The sequence below is a fragment of the Typopeltis vanoorti genome, chromosome 24 (assembly GCF_054136105.1).
Source record: "Typopeltis vanoorti isolate ZY-2024b chromosome 24, IOZ_Tvanoo_1.0, whole genome shotgun sequence".
NCBI lineage: Eukaryota > Metazoa > Arthropoda > Arachnida > Uropygi > Thelyphonidae > Typopeltis > Typopeltis vanoorti.
In genome coordinates this window covers 25,253,416-25,270,787 of record NC_143572.1, presented here as the reverse complement: position 1 = coordinate 25,270,787, position 17,372 = coordinate 25,253,416, and the positions used below count along the sequence as shown (strand labels likewise).

The 17,372-nt window shown below is 35.2% G+C and overlaps 1 protein-coding gene across 13 annotated transcripts in view; it reads right to left on the bottom strand.

Moving 5' to 3' along the window:
- The window catches only part of LOC150093031 (terminal uridylyltransferase 4-like), a 621,373-nt gene that overhangs the window by 270,351 nt on the left and 333,650 nt on the right, over positions 1-17,372 (bottom strand). For all 13 annotated transcript variants that reach the window (XM_090413455.1, XM_090413456.1, XM_090413454.1 and 10 more), the window contains one exon: positions 13,270-13,320. In XM_090413455.1, the coding sequence (XP_090269581.1) occupies positions 13,270-13,320 (51 nt within the window). The remainder of the gene's footprint in view (positions 1-13,269; positions 13,321-17,372) is intronic.

Here is a 17,372-nt window from a genome sequence, read left to right as displayed (position 1 = left end):
CTATTGAACTAGAACAGCACAAAAAATTATCTTTCCTTGATATCCTTGTTGAAGTAAACGAAGTGGAAAATAGGTTATCTTTCTCCATATACAGAAAACCCACCACAACATGAAGATTTTTAAATGCCGCTTCACACCACCACCATCCATTGCAAAAAATAGGCATAATTAAAACTTTGTGAGACGGGGCATACAATATATCTAGCACACTGATTAAAAGAGATGAAGAATTACACTACCTGGCACACAGAACCTTGGACTTAACGGTTTTGAACTCAAGACGATCAAAAAAAAAAAAAAAAATTCTTAATAGCATCTGCATCTCCCTTACTTAAATCCTGTTTTAAGATTTCAACCATGATTTCAATGCAATCACACTGCCATACATCAAAAATGTCACGGACAAGGTGGCTATGCTACTCCATGAGTACAACATATAAGTGGCTTTTCTACCTTTACAAAAAATATCAAGATACCTACATTCATCAAAACCACTACATCACCCAATGAAAAAAACAGGCATCTATAAGATTCATTGCTCTTGTGGCATTTGCTATGTAGGCCAGACGAGAAGGTAAGGAGAGATCCCCATGTCTGAACATGTAAAAAGTTGAAAAAAGAAGTGAGCACAAATCAGGTTTAGCATTCCACACAGCCACTGCTGGCCATCAAGTACTCTGGCAACAAACAAAAATGTCATTTATTGATAATAACTGTGTCACAAGAAAATTTAAGGAAGCTCCACAAATGGTTAGGATCCCTACATAGTGCAATAAAAATCAAGGCTTGATTTTACATTGAGTGTGGTCTGCCTTCATCAAAAATTTAACTGCCACAGACCTAGGATACAGCACGTGTGAACCACAGAACCTGACAACAAATAGTAATGTTCCAACACGTATACAATAACAAATGTTTAATTTGTATTCTAGTTTATCAATTTATCAAAATTGATAAACTCAATAAGCTTTTGTTGTGTAAAACTTATGTACTATTAACCCTGATGATGTAAGTCTTATGACACACGAAACTTGTCTTGTTTTTTTAATTGTTTATTTTTAAATAAACTCTTTATATTTGTTTTTAAAGAAAAAGGTGCACATATTTTATATGAGGGGGGAAGGGTTACCTGCCTATTCAACCTGCAACTGTTTCAGATAATTTATTTTCTAAACCATTCACTAGACAAGTATTACAAGTGTAAAGCACTTGGGGACCATACTCATACATTTCAGTGTAAAATAGTTGTAAAAGTATAGCTAAATAATAAGAAGAATAAGAAAATATGTCATATTCTCTTTTTCATCAAGGTTTAGGACAAAATGTTATTTATAATGTTATTGGTTGTTTTTTTTTGAAAAGAGAGTGCACATGACTATTTTTATCAACTGAACATTGGAAATTATAAGAATGACTTAACTTCAGGGGAGGTGCAACCTTTATTACCTTTTCACTTGAAGAGTCAACTGTTTTTACCTGGAATTTCCTCTATTACGGAATTCCAAGGAAAATTTTCCATGAGCTATATCCATGTTGGAAGATGTGTTACTAAAAATATTGTGGAAATTAGTTTCACACCAATTTCCAAAGCCAGTGTTAAAAAATTATGTTAAAAAATTCTGAAAAAAAGATGTTTAAGCAACACTTATTGAAATAAATACAGTTTGAAGATCACTTTGTTTTGTTTTTTCCTGCACTTTTCCAATATACTGGAATATGCATTTCATGTCATTATGCTCACATATTTCAATACTTCACAAAATTAGCCTCAAAATAAGAACGTGATGCAGTTTATTGGAATCACAAATTTATATTCAGTAGTATTTCAAATGAACTCACAGTTGAAAAATGAAATAGATTATTATTATTGCTATTGTTATTTGCAGAGTGCTCATTTCACTAATAATAATTCTGTTTCTTTACCGTTGTAGAATAAATGGCGAAATTATCTTAGACATGTTTTATTCAGAATTGCTTTAAATTTTCTGTTTGTTTTGAAGTATTCCAATCACAAGCCCCCCCCCTCCACAAACTTGCGTACATACACTTACTAAGACCATTCACAGTGACTAAATTATAAATATCCACTTTTTTTTAATCTTTTTTGTATTTCATACTTTCACACAGTATATTTCACGTTTCAGTAAACGAAATATATAATATCAATTTACCTGTCAAGGCATGAAATAAAATAATTATTCTTTATCTATATCCATACTATTTCTTTGCTATTTGATTATTCCAACCACTGCTTTCTTTTCTTTCTGGGTCCAAGTATTCAATTGTTTAAGGAATAGTGATCAGCTAAAATTATTGTATTTTTTTACAAATAGATTACCTGCTATCATCTGTACTTAAAAAGTCTTATCTTTATGCTGAATTTAGATATGAAGTTTAATGTTATTTTCTGCCCTTAGCTAAACAGCATGAAATAATTCTTTCTTTTAAAGTTACACGGTAGTTAGCATTCATAGTGAAGAATTTATGGAGACAAAAACACATGTGATGGAATAATTATTTTACTTATAATTAAGAAAATAATATTCAATGTTTTGACCTCTGCATTGAGGTCACCATCAGGAAACATGAATGTAGGTCTGGTATAAAAACTTTTTTTTCATCAACGTATATTATCATACTGATCATGTATGAAAAGTTTATTTTATTTTTTGAATTAATTTTTAATTTTGTATATATTTTGATCAGCGGTTTTTTTTTTAAAGTTTTTTTTTTCTTTTTCCATCAGAGATCTAGGCAAATTATTAACAAAGCATTCATCTTATTTTTGTGCAGTGTCATGTAGCTTGTGTCCTGTACATATACATGTTTTCCTGATGAATGACCTCAATACAGACGTCAAAACATCAAATATTATTTTCTTAATTATTAAGTAAACTAATTATTCCAACACGTGTTTTTTTTTTTTTCTCCATAAATTCTTCACTATGAAAGCATGAAATAATTTTTTTGCACTTCTCTTTATAGAATATTTTCTCCCCTTTGAATATTAAGCACAGATTTGCCCATTTGGTTTTGAAATGGATGAAGAGATGCTGGAGAAGGTTCAGAGGTGATTGATTAAGGTGGTTTCTGATCTCTGGAATGTTGAAATGATTTCGGGATTGCATTAGGCAGGATTTAGTTACACAGAATGTTTCAAATAATAAAAATATTCTAATAAAAAATGGTATTTTGTGCAAACGAAATTTGGATATTATGAAATAACATAAGCATTTTCTTTTAAGGTTTGCTCTGCAGTTTTTTTCTAAAAAGTGTATGTTCCAAAAATAAATGGGTCTTTTTTTCTTTTCCATTAGAAATGAAATTTGATAATAACAGTAATAGCTAATCTAACTTCGAAAAACTGCTAAATGAAACAAGCAGTGATGACAGCACAGTAGTAAAAAACACTGACCAGGCATGCAGTCAGGAATACATATCCACACTTGAATTAGAAAAAGCCATCAAAGGCTTAAAATGTGGAAGGGCAGCAGGAGTAGATGATATTCGACCAGAAATGCTGAAGTATGGTGGTATAAAAGTCTTACAGTGATTGCACTGCATAGTTCAGAATGCCTGGACAGAGTGACGAATTCCCAATGATTGGAGTAGAGCTCTCATAGTACCCATATATAAAAAGGGAAATAAAACTGAATGTGAGAATTATAGAGGTATTTCCCTACTGAATGTTCCTGGCAAGATCTATGCAAGTATACTTGAGAAACGGTTGAGAAGAATTGTGGAAGAAAAGCTTGGTGAAAAACAAGCTGGATTCAGGCCAAACAGAGGCTGTCAGGATCAGATCTTCACTTTATGACAAATAGTCGAGAAAGCATGGGAATATAACAAAGATCTGTATTGATTTGTCGATTTGGAAAAGGCATATGACAAGGTGCCAAGAGAGAAGCTATTCAATACACTACAGTTATATGGTATCAATGGGGCATTATATTAAGCAATACTTAGTCTTTATTTGAGTTGTAAGTCAGCAGTTAGAATTGAAGGAAGTACAGGAAGATGGTTTAATGTTAAATCTGGTGTGAGATAAGGATGTACATTATCCCCTCTGTTATTCATTATCTATATGGATCACATTATGAAGGAAAGTAGTATTAAACATGATATAAAAATTTCATGTTTCAGCTCTTTGCGTTATGCGGAAGATGTTATACTTTTAAATAAATCCGCTAGAAGTCTGCAAGATTCTCTGACTAAATTGAATACCTGTTGTAATAGATATGGTATGAAGGTCAGCAATAAAAAGACAAAGACAATGAAAATAGGCAGAATCATTGAAAATTTCAACTGTGCTGTGAATGGAGAACCTGTGGAACAAGTAAAACATTTCAGCTACTCAGGCACGATTTTTAGTGAAGATGGTAAATTCAATATAGAAATAGACAACAGAATCAGTAAAGCTGGTATGGTGGGAAGTCAAATGAATAAATTCATATGGAATAAGAGAGAAATTAGTCAGAACACTAAATTAGCTGTATACAAGACAGTGTTCAAACCAGTTTTAACTTATGGATCTGAGAGCTGGGTCAGAAGTAAAACACTTGACCAAAGACTAGAGATCGCAGATATGAGAGTCCTGAGAAAGATTAGAGGCGTGAGCAGATGGCATCAATGGCAATATCATATTAAAAATGAGGATATTAGGAAAGAACTTGACATTGTCAGCATCCAGGAATGCGTTAGCAGAGCTAATCTCAGGTGGTATGTTCACTTAAACAGAATGGGTGAAGAAAGATTAGCAAAACAAGTGTTCTCTGCCAGGTTTGCAGCAAAACGACCCAGAGGAAGACAAGATATAGGTGGATTGATATGGTACAAAGTGCCTTAGATGATAGAAATATAAGATCTGATAATGTTGGAGTCTTGACAAGTAACAGACTAATTTGGAGGAAAATTGTAGATAGGAAGTTAGTAATGATGTTATTTTTTTCATGTAGTACTATCATATCCTGTACACTCCTTGAGGGTACATGACAGGAATTTGATGATGATGATGATGATGCTAATCTTACTTTCATTCACTCATCATCATCAAATTCCTGATATATACCCTCAAGAGGTGTACAGGATATGACAGTACTACATGAAAAATTTACACCATTACTAACCTCCTATCTACAATTTTCCTCCAAATCAGTCTGTTACCTGTAAAGACTCCAATATTATCAGGTCTTATATTTCTTTCTTCTTCTAAGGCACTTTTTACTGTATTAATCCACCTATATCTTGGTCTCTAGGTCTTTATCCTCCCAACCTGGCAGAAAACACTTGTTTTGCTAATCTTTCCTCTCCCATTCTGCTTAAGTGACCATACCACCTGAGATTAGCTCAGCTAATGCATTCCTGGATGCTGACAATATTAAGTTCTTTCCTAATATCCTCATTTTTAATATGATATTGCCATTGATGCCCATCTGTTTATTCCCCTAATCTTTCTCAGGACTCTCATATCTGTGGTCTCTAGTCTTTGGTCAAGTGTTTTACTTCTAACCCAGCTCTCAGATCCATAAGTTAAAATTGGTTTGAACACAGCTAATTTAGTGTTCCGACTAATTTCTCTCTTATTCCATATGAATTTATTCAATTGACTTCCCACCATACCAGCTTTGCTGATTCTGTTGTCTATTTCTATATTGAATTTACCATCTTCGCTGAAATCGTGCCTAAGTAGCTGAAATGTTTTATTTGTTCTATAGGTTCTCCATTCACAATGCAGTAGATAATTTCAATGTTTCTGTCTATTTTCATTGTGTTTGTCTTTTTAATGGTGACCTTCATACCACATCTATTACAACAGTTATTCAATTTAGTCAGGGAATCTTCTAGACTTGTAGCAGATTTATATAGAATTATAACATCGTCCGCATAAAGCAAAGAACTGAGATTGACACTTCCAATTTTGATATCAGGTTTCATACCACTTTCCTTCATAATGTGATCCATATAGATAACGAATAACAGAGGGGATAATGTACGTTCTTGTCTCACACCAGATTTAACATTAAACCATCTTCCTGTACTTCCTTCAATTCTAACGGCTGACTTACAAATCAAATAAACACTGAGTATTGCTTGATATAATGTCCCATTAACATATATCTTACCAAGAACACTCTGTATTGAAATACCTCTGTAATTCTCACATTCAGAATTACAGAGAATTCTGTAATTCTCTAGAATTCTCGAATTCGTCCCTCTGTCCAAGCCTTCTGAACTATGCAGGGTAGCCACTGTAAGACTTTTTTATACCTCCGACTTGAGCATTTCTGGTCGAATATCATCTACTCCTGCTGCCTTTCCACATTTCAGGCTTTTGATGGCTTTTTCTACTTCAAATATGGATATCTATTCCTGACTGCATGCCTGGTCAGTGTTTTTTACCATTGTGCTGTTATCACTGCTTGTTTCATTTATCAATTTTTCGAAGTAATTACTCTATACTTCAAGGATATCTTTTTCTCCTGTTTTCATGTCACCTTTATCATCTCTAATTTCTTTTACAGCACTCTTTCCTTTCTGAGCTTCTTCAACAACCTCCAGAATATATGAGGTTGTTCTATGTTTTTGTCAAAGTCCTCCCATGACTACTGTTTAGCCAGTTTTACACAGTATTTAGCTTTCTTACATTTGTCTCTGTATTCTCTAAGAGAACAAGCTGACTTATTTGCCAGGAGCTTTTGATATGCTTTCTTCCTTTTCTTCACTGCCTCTTTAACTTTCTGTGTCCACCATGGAGTTCTGATTTTTCTATCCTTGCAGACAACCTCAACACATGCCTCTCTGGCTGAATCAATCAGTGTTTTCTTCAGGGCTTGCCACTGAATCTGTAAGGTTTGGTTCCTGTTTTTAAACTCTTTCATTTTTTCTTGAATAATACACCCTCTGTCCAAAAACAAAGCAAACTTTTGATAGAAAATAAACACAGGCCAATTATAATTATTCAAATAATTTATTTCAATCAATATACTCTCCCTCAGCTTCGATACAGTGTTTGGCATGGTCAATTAATTCGTTAAATGAGTTTTTCTATATCAGTTTTTGGGATACTGTTGAGGGTCATGGTTACTGCTACTTGAACATTTTCAATAGTGTTGTATCGCTTTCCTTTCATTGGCAAATGAAGTCAGGGGTAGAGAAGGAAGTCACAGGGTGCTAAATCAGGCGAATATGGCAAGCGATCCAACACACAAACTTGGTTTTTGCTCAAAAACTGTCTCACAATGTTCGAACGATGAGATGGTGTATTATCATGCAAAAGTGAACAGCTGACTGCATCATGATATTCATGCCGTATTCGACGAATTCTCGCTATCAATCGCTTCAAAATTTCGAGATAAAATTTAGTCACTGACTGTTTGGCCAGGAGGAACGAATTCTTTGTGGATAATGGCCTTGGAATCGTAAAAACAAATCAGCATTGTCTTTATTTTTAACTTCTCCAAGCAACATTTTTTCGGATGCCCCTCTTCTGGTGGTCTTTGCTCAGCACTCTGGCACTTTATTTCAAGTTCAAAAACTTGACTGAGCGAAGCTAACACCCAAAAAGTGTGTGATTTCATCAAAGAAAACCTGAAATTGTCTGTGAGATTGATTGAAGATGAATGGGGGATTCCAAAATCAACTGTGCACAACATTTTGACCAAGAGTTTGGGCCTTCGTAAATTGAATTTGCAATTTTTTCCCCACAAGTTGACCGACAGCCAAAAAATTACTTTTTTTTGGATGCTCCTCTTTTGGTGGTCTCCACTCAGCACTCTGGCGCTTTATTTCAAGCTCATACACAAAACACCACATTTCTTCACCAGTAAAGATCGTTTCAAGGAAGTTGGAGTCCTTACGAGCAGTTTTAATGAGGTTCTTGTAGTGTTCAATTCATTCCTTTTTTTTTTTTTTTTCAGTTGTCGGTCAACTTGTGGGGAACAAATCGCGAATTCAATTTACAAAGGCCCAAACTCTAGGTCAAAATGTTGTGCACAGTTGATTTTGGAATCCCCAATTCATCTTCAATCAATCTCAAAGACGATTTCGGGTTTTCTTTGATGAAATCACGCACTTTTTGGAAGTTAACTTTGCTCGGTCCAGTTTTTGGATGGCCTGGCTTTTCATCATCCTCAAGCGTCTCACAACCACTTTGAAATCACTTAAACCACTCGTAATCTTGAGTAAGGGATAAGCATTCATCACCGTATGCTTTTTGAAGCATCTGATGCATTTTGGTAAAACTTTTATCATGTTTAACACAAAAGTGTTCAATCTCAGCTCTCTGTTTGAAACTCATTTTCCGACCATTTGTCAAAACACACTGTCACTCTTGGCACTATAACTCGGCTTCTAATGAAACAAATGTCATAAGCAGTTAGCACAACACTAATGAAGGCTGCCGCTTTTTACAACAAAAAAGATACAACAGGTGGCGCCACTATTTTCTTCTATTTTCGAAAAGTTTGGTTTCTTTTTTGGACAGAGGGTGTATTTGTGTATTTTAGTCTACAGTTCACATCTGAGAGCTATTCAACTTTTATTTGCTTTAAAACTTTCTTACATGTTATTCTTTTCAATATGAAATTCAATTTTATCGTGCTCAAGAATAAATAGTGATCACTTCCAATTTCAAATCCTCTGTACACTCTGGTGTCCTGCACCAGTGGGAAAACATCACTGTTCAACAATAACATAGTCAATGAGACTTTTCTTATTCCTTGTTTCTTCTCTCCATGTGAATTTGTGCACATTTTTATGTTGGAATATTCTGTTAGTAATAACCATTCCATGTCCTGAGCAGAAATCCAACAGGTATTTGCCATTATTATTAGCTTTGCTCTTTTCTCCAAATTTTCCCAAAATATTTTTGTATGTCTGACAATCATTTCCTACTATGTTATTTAGATACCCAACAAGGACCAACTTTTCCTTTTTCATTGTGCCAGTTGCTTTCTCTAAAGCAGGGGTCAGCAACCAGCAGCATGCATGCAGCCCAAACGTGCATTTTTGGCGGCCCATAAAAGGTTGACCATACTTACATGGCATGTAGCTCGTATGTTAAACTATTTAAATAATATATTTTATAACATAAATAATAAATTAAAAATAATTTTATATCTATACTTCGTGATATCACTGTGCAACTTGGCATGAGTCAATCGTGTTTTCTGTGTTTTTTTAAGATTGATATAATAAAAATTGATAATTAAGTATTTTTTTCACTCACTATTTTTGCTTAATTAAACACTTGCAGCCTGATTATTAAAAATATAAGTTGAATGTGCCCCATGAGTTTGAAAACGTTGCCAACCCCTGCTCTAAAGCCTCAAAAAATTCCTCCACTTCTACCTTAGTAGAACCTTTTGTAGGATGATAGGCACACATAAGTCTCATTGTCCAGTTCCCCCTATTCTCATATTTGCCCACATCACTCTACTTGAGACCACCTGCCATTCAAGAAGATTAGCCTCATATTTAGTGTTGAATACTATGGCTACTCCTTTTTTTCCTTGATTGTCATTGCCTGAAGATAACATTTTGTATTTAATGCTCAGAAAGATCTCACCAGTGTTTGCCTTTTTTTGTTTCAGTCAACCCTATCATGTCGATCTGGTACTTCAATTCCTCAAATAGCTTCATTTCTTTGCCAATCAGGCTTCTTATGTTGATAGTACCAATCTTGAACTTTGGTGATGTTGTGTTGGGGTGGGGTTTTAGGATTTTTCATTCACTCTTCATGAAAAAATGAGAACAAAATATTATATAACTACTCTGTAACTGTTATTATTGAATACATTTTACATCACGATAACACGTTTTTCGATATAAATTGATATGCACATGAAAAGTCCCTTTGTCCCATGTTTATTAAAATACTACTACTACTAATAATAATAATATTTCTGTTGTGCAGAAATTTGGAATTCACTTTTATTGAATGCACCTATACATATTTTGAATGATAAGCTGTTGCAAACAGAATCTAATGCTGTTGCAAAAGTGCAACTACTTCAAAATTGTTTCATAATATATAAATTAGCAGAAAATATATACATAAAAATTTACTTCATAATCATTTATTTCAATTTGTAGTGAGCAATTCTGGGAAACCAAGAAAGTTGAAGTGCAAAGAACTGCAGATTACATTACACAGATTATTCATTTTGTGATATGATTAAATATTTTTGTATAATTCCCTAAAAGCAAATTCATAAAAGTGAGGACCTCCCAGCAATCTGTGAAGTATTCTTCAAACTGTGATTATGAATAAAAAAAAATATATAAAATAAAACAATGCTTAATTTTGGAACATATGTCCTTCTCCCTCCCTTTTTTGTTAAGAGTCAGATTTTCATTAAATTATAAAATAATTGTCAGACAAAAATTATATTGAATCAAGTCGTTCTATGTGTAAAATAGAAAAAATAAATAAATAAAAATAATTTGTAAGTATTTAGTCTATCTAATATAATTAAGATTCCAGTTACTTGCTATAGGCATAGAGACATGGCAATGGATGCAAGTTAATCTGGTTAAGTATTTTCCTCAGCATGAAAGATTACTGCACCTTGCAGTTCTTATCCATGTCCATGCAACAGATTGTATGCATCATATTCAGGTTTTGCTGGACGTATATATACGTCCTGGCAAGTAAGGAGGTTAATGAAAAATTAGATGTCTGAGGTTAATAAAGTTAATTTAGTTTAGTTAATAGGGAAAACAAACACAGAATGATTGTAATAGGCAGGCTACTAACTAGCACATATAGTCTCAAAATGAGGGCCTTCCAGATTTTTGGTAATGTGATGCAGCTGAATTTGTTCAAGTTTGAGGAATGTTGTAGTGCTGCTGTTACAGATTCCAGAAATAGTCTCTCTCTCTCTCTCTACTTTAAATCCGTTTCTGTATAGGAGGGAGACTTTCTTCCATTGGATTCAGTGATCCATATACATTGCATGGTCTGCTGCCACAGAACAACTGTAGCTGAAATGAAAAATGTATTTTTTATGTAGACCGATATTGGCACTCCTGTTTATCCAAAATATTTCAGTTTTGCAAGAGCAAAGGACACTGTAGACCCAAGGATAGTTCAGATGGTTGAGAGGATCTTTAGGTGAGCAGATATGGGTACCTAATTTTGGTATGGCCTGAAGGATGTTTCTATGTTGTACTTTTTAAGAATGTGCAATTTTTTTTCTAAGGTGCCCCAGATGTAGAGAATGGCAAGGAATTTTTTGTGTCCTGTATTATTATTATTTTTTTTGTTGGGGGGGGAAAGAGTCACTGGTTGGGTAGATGAGCAGAGAGGCTGTTGTTTAAGTAATTGCCTAAAAATGTGTCCCAAATATGACTGATTTTGGTGGAAAGGTTAATGTGGTCTGAGCAGATGTTCTAGCTATGTTTGTTAAGATGAATCTACCAGTGTTGGTGAGTTTTCTGTAGACTGAAAGGATAGAGATCTGTTTGGTACCCAGATAACTAGGATGTCAACGAAAGGCAGAGAGTTTTTGTTTTCAATTTCAATGCTAAAATAGATCCTCAGGTGTTGGCTTTTGAGTCATGTTAAAAATGTTTCTAATGTATCTCAGTTATATGGACAAATGGAGAATATTTTGTCAATGTAGTGTAGCCATATTGTCAGTTTGAGAGTGGCAGAGTTTAGAGCCATGTTTTCAAAATGATACATGCAAAGATAGGTAGGTGTGTGTGGGGGGGGGTCTGCTTGTAGGTTTTCCCCCTTGCAGGTAAAATATCCAGAGAGCATGGTGACGGTGAAGAATGCTGATACATCTGGAGGATAGAGAGTCTGAATGAGTTCTGAGGTTTCTTTAAGGGGTATATTAGTGAACAGAAAAGCTATATCAAAACTGATCATGATGTCAGTGTCTCTGAGGATCATATCTGACAAGCAAGATTTGAACTGCACAAAGTTTTTTACAAGGAAAGAAGTGTGGCAAGTAATGAACGAGCTCTCTGGCTAAGTAAGTGCATGGCTACTTTATAAGTAGAGGAACTAATACTGTTTACTATGGGTGTATTTAAGTAATTTTCGTTACATATATCATAATTTAATGGAGCAATTAATAGAGAACAGAGCAATATATAATATACATTAATTAAATGGTGTTTCGACATTATGTCATTCGAGGGCGCTGAGATCGAATAAATGTTGAAATTTTTTATTTATCACCTGAGTAACTTCTTTTTTGCACTATTTGATTGTTAGCACTGCCATATAGCTACAGAAAAATCAACATAGCACTAAAAGCAATTCTGTTTGTGTATTTTTTTGGTAACCCATAAATCCAGGAAGCCACGGATTATGTGTTTTAAGTTATTGAACAGTTTCAGGAGGCTAGGATATACCTTTGTTTAATCATTTTTCAAGAGCTTTTTTTCTGAGTTTGGGTAGAGTCAATTAGGAGGTATATTGATTGATCCCTGAGTAAGATCGACATGTTTTGGTCATATTCAGAGTGATCAAGTATTACAGTAGCATTACTTTTATCCACTTTGGCAATGATAATATTCTGGTTATAGTGAAGTTAGGAAGAACTGTAAATATCTGTTTAGAACAGAAAATATGTCTTCATTTATGCTACGGTCATTCTGGGGGTTCGTGGATATGGATTACTAGATCCAATAGAAGAAACTTCCCTCTATAAATAAAGAGATTTAAACTAGACTATTTCTTAAATCTGCCACAGCACTACAACAATGATATGAAAATTGTACTATCTGCTAAGTCATGTGCTTTGTCTTATGTAGCAAGTATCAGAGAGCAGGCTATTGTTGTAAAGTACTTCTTAAACACCTGTTTTAATAATAATAATAATCAACATCCAAGCATCCATACAAGATTAACCACTATTTACTGTCTACATTAGTAAATTTAGAACGTATATGAGCATGAATCTGAATCCAAATCCTAACCATCTGCCCACAACAGCATCTGAAAATCACACATATCAATTGCCATCTTGTAATCTGCTTCATGTAGTTCAAACTAGACTAAATTAAAAAATAAATAGCAAGTAAAAACAGTCAATTACAATCAAGCAGTAATCTGTTAAATGAAGTCCAAACTATACTAAATTAAACAGCAAATAAGTAAAAACAGTCAATTAGTATGAAGTATCGTTTTACCAGTATACTGCAAGTGGATTAAAAATATATATATATATATAAAAACTAAACAATAATGTTTGTTTTGTTTTTTTTCACAGAGCTAACCACACCAACAAAGTATAATAATCATAATAAACTTACAGTTGCTGAGTGCCCTGAATTTTCACAAATAGTACAGTAATTAGGTGCAGCCTGGAAAAAAAAAAAAAGAGAGATGTATTATTTTGTAATGATACACATGATAGGAGATTAAAATCTGATCATCCAAATAAATATTTAGTCTACATTATTGAGAAAAAGAGAATCTAAACAGCTTCATTTTGGCAAAGTAAATTAATAGAAATAGGGGACATTGTAAATCGATCCTTATTTCCTAACTGAATGCGCAGAAACTTAAAAAGTTTTGAAAAACAGACCAGAGAACTTATGAGATGACAAGCTTAATTAAGCATCACAGTTTTCTTAGACTTGCACCACTTGTCTGCATGAGGGGAAGAACTTCGTGATTTAGAAATTAGCATAATAGACTTCAGCAGCATTATATCAGAAATGGGTGCATACTGACCAGGAGAAACAAGTAGCATGAATGAGGGTAAGGAAAACAAGCAGCGTGTGGATGAAAATATAAAAGTAGGGAGTGTAGTAGATTTGAAAGATGATGTTTTGGAAGATGGTGTTGATTGGAGGGGGGGGGGCTGTCGAACAAGAGTAGATTGTATGCAGAAAAATAGATGCACTGAAAGTGTATCTTTTAAAGAGATTAGGATATGGAGACATTTAATGTAAAGCAAATCAGAGTAGGAGTGAGAGAGGGAGTTATGGGAATGATAAAAGGGAGAAAATAGGTGAACCAGTGGAAGAGAGGAATGAGAGAAAGTGAGACAGTGCAGGATCCAAGGATGGAGAGATGACAAGATGGTTGATAAGTGGGAGAATAAAGAGAGAATGAGGGATGCAGATGAGCAAGGAAGGAACAGAGTGCTAAGAGGTAAGATGATGGAAATTTGCTGATCCATGGTGTGCAAGATAGAATGCCAGAGGAGTGTTGCCTGGAGGAACAGTGTGACTATGGCAATTAAGCAAGATGAAAGAGGGGATGAGATGACTGTGATGATGGTGGGCACAAATGACTTGAGAGGCAGTGTGAATTGGGTGAGCAAGAGATCTGAAGTTCATGCTTGAGTTGCATGGAAGAAGACTAAGAGAGGGAAGATAGTGAGTGTGTTACCCAGGTAAGATAATGCAGAGCTCAGGAGAAGAGTATCAGTAATGAATAGTATGATAGCCACACCTGTGGAAAGAGAAGCTTGGAAGGCATTTCAAAACAAAAAAGGAACTATATGCCAGGGACGACTTCCATTTGAATGACGAAGAACATAGGCATCTGGAGAGAATGTTGTTCTCTAAAGAAGTCAGACAGTCAATGCAGGGAAACTACAATTATCAGGGTGGATGGTAGCTGCAGTGACCTCTTGTGAGAATAGTTGCTTGGGAGGAGGAGGAATGCATGGTGTAATGCAGAATCCAGTGGAGTCTGAAGGGAATAATTATAGGCATAGAAACACTGAAAAGGTGTTGATGATTCTTTATACTAAAGCCAGTAGTATCCAGAATAAAGGAAATTAATTGTTGACAATGATAGCCCTCAATTCATTTGGGGCTACCCAAATGAATTGAGGTAGTCATTGCTTGTCCAAAGATCATTGGGATCAGTGAGACATGGTTGATGGAGGATGATATACTGACAGAAGCAGAAGTAGCAGGGTATAGCATTTTTTGGAAGGATAAAAAAGGCAAACACGGTAGTGGAGTATTGCTTATGATAAGTGAAGAGTTCTGTGCTCTCAGAGTGGAGGATTTGGGAGGGAAACGGGACTAATGATTTTAATTGCATATGGTGTGAGGTGGAGATTATTATTATTATTATTATTATTATTACATGACATCTCCAAGGAGTCCAAGGCCTCATCATGGGAAGGCACTCTGCTACATACATCTCCCCATGTTCCCTACTACACATAACTACCATCAATGCCATCTACTGCCTATCACCTCCACCAAGAGTATTTTTGTCAATAAACTATGTACGTTCTGATGGCAGATTTGCCTGTATATGGAGAGATGGAAAAACTTGAGTTTAAGGGAGGAAAAACCCTTGCTATCCCTGTATGAGATTGGCGAACTCACCTTCAATTGAAAAAGCCCATATAAAAATTCATCTTCATCAAAAAGAGAATCAAATTCAGGCCTTTTCCAACTGAAGGACGAAATATAGATGGGTAGGACAGAATATTTAGTGGGGTGTTGCTATAAAGCATAGAGGGTAAAGAGCTGGAGATATAGCAACTAAGCTTGGTGAGTGCTAATAGAATAATTGTTATGGGAGATTTTAACTACAGCAGTATAAATTGGGAAGAGGAAACTGCATGTAGTAGTAAGGGAATGGAATTTCTGGTATTCTTGAGGGACAAATGGCTTAGGCAACATGTAGTAGAAGGAACATGAAGTTCAAAAATTTTGATTTGGTTATAGCATCAGCAGATATGATTGTAACTGAGATGGCATCCCCGCCACCTGTGGGAGAGAGTGACCATGTGGTTTTGACTTGGAAGATGAATAGATATGCTGAAGTATCAAAGAGAAAGGAATGTATGTAGAATTATAAAGCAGATGATTATAATAATCTTAGAAATAATCTTAGGGCAATTCCACGGATGGAGGAATTGGAAGGGCAAGATATCATCTGTGTTTGGGAACTGGTGGAGAATTATTCATTAGCAGCAATGGCAATATCATGAGTGAAAATGAGAACATAATTTGGTTTAAAGTGGATGATGACAAAAAAGAAGTTATGGAAGAGATATAAGGAGAAGGGTGGAGGGAGGATGCATGAAGAATATAAGAATCAGGCGAGGAGGATGACTAGTATGGAAGGTAAAACTGAAATATGAGAAGATATTGGTCTAGAGATACAAAAAAACCCTAAGGAATTTTTTCGTTAAGTGGACAGTAGGAGGAGAAATGGTTGTGGAAGAATAACATTGGATAAAAACAGAAGTAGACTGACTGATTCAAAAGACACAGTGGAGTTGTTTAAGGGTGCCGATCAATCTGAAAGGCAAAATTTATAGGACAGTAGTGAGGCCAGCTATGACATATGCTATAGAAACTGTGGCCTTGAGGAAAAATAACATCAGCAGGATGGAAGTAGCAGAGATGAGAATGCTTAGGTGGATGTGCGGTGTGACCAGAAAGGATCATCTAAGAAATGATTATGTCAGGGGAACAGTGAAAGTTACGAACTTAGGAGCGAAAATACAGGAGGCAAGGTTGAGATGGTTTGGTCATGTGATGAGGAGGGAGGACGAATATGTGGGAAGAAAGGTCATGCAGATGGATGTGCAAGGAAGGCGGAAGCGTGGGCGGCCAAAGAAGAGATAGAGGGAGCTGGTAGAAGAGGATTTGAAGATGAAGAACTTGGATGTGGTGACAGCCCAAGACAGGAAGGTGTGGAGGAGACTCATAGCAAACAGTGACCCCACTTAAGTGGAAGAAGCTGTAGAAGAAGAAGAAGTGGAGTTGTTTAATGAACACTTTGTTCTTCTTTTCTTCAAGGATGGTTCCCTCCTGTTCTGGTGTCAATGGTCTTTCCAACTTGAAGCTGGGCTTCCTCTCCCCTTTTCTTTTCCTTTGGTCTATATTTATCTACCTCTTTTTGATAACCAATATCTTTCCATCCTAAAAATTGCTCTTCCCATTTCTTCCCATATTCCTTGATCTTTTCATTTATATGGTGTATATCTAGCTCTCTTCTGATGTCCTCATTTCTTATATGGGCCAATTTTGTTCATCTTATAGATGAAGACTTTACTGGGATATTTTATCCTGGAGAAGTAGGTTTTAATACTAGAGGAATGAGGTAGGTCCGAGCCTTAGAAGTGGAAGAAGAGAATATGTTTAAAATACGGAATACTCTTTCTTTAGTGCCACAATAATGCACTAAAGAAGTATACTTATAAGCTCTGTATTACTAAAATCTTGGTATTTCTAGACTGGCTCCCACTGATGAGACTTCAATAAAGGTCGAAACCAGTCTGGGTAGTGGCCCCTTGCCTTTAATACAAAGCATCATACATCTCCTCCAGGAGCTCTGATCACTAATCTTAATATTTACCCTTAATGCAAAGCATTAAGGGTAAATATTAAGATTAGTGATCAAAGCTAATTCTACTTTTACCATGAGT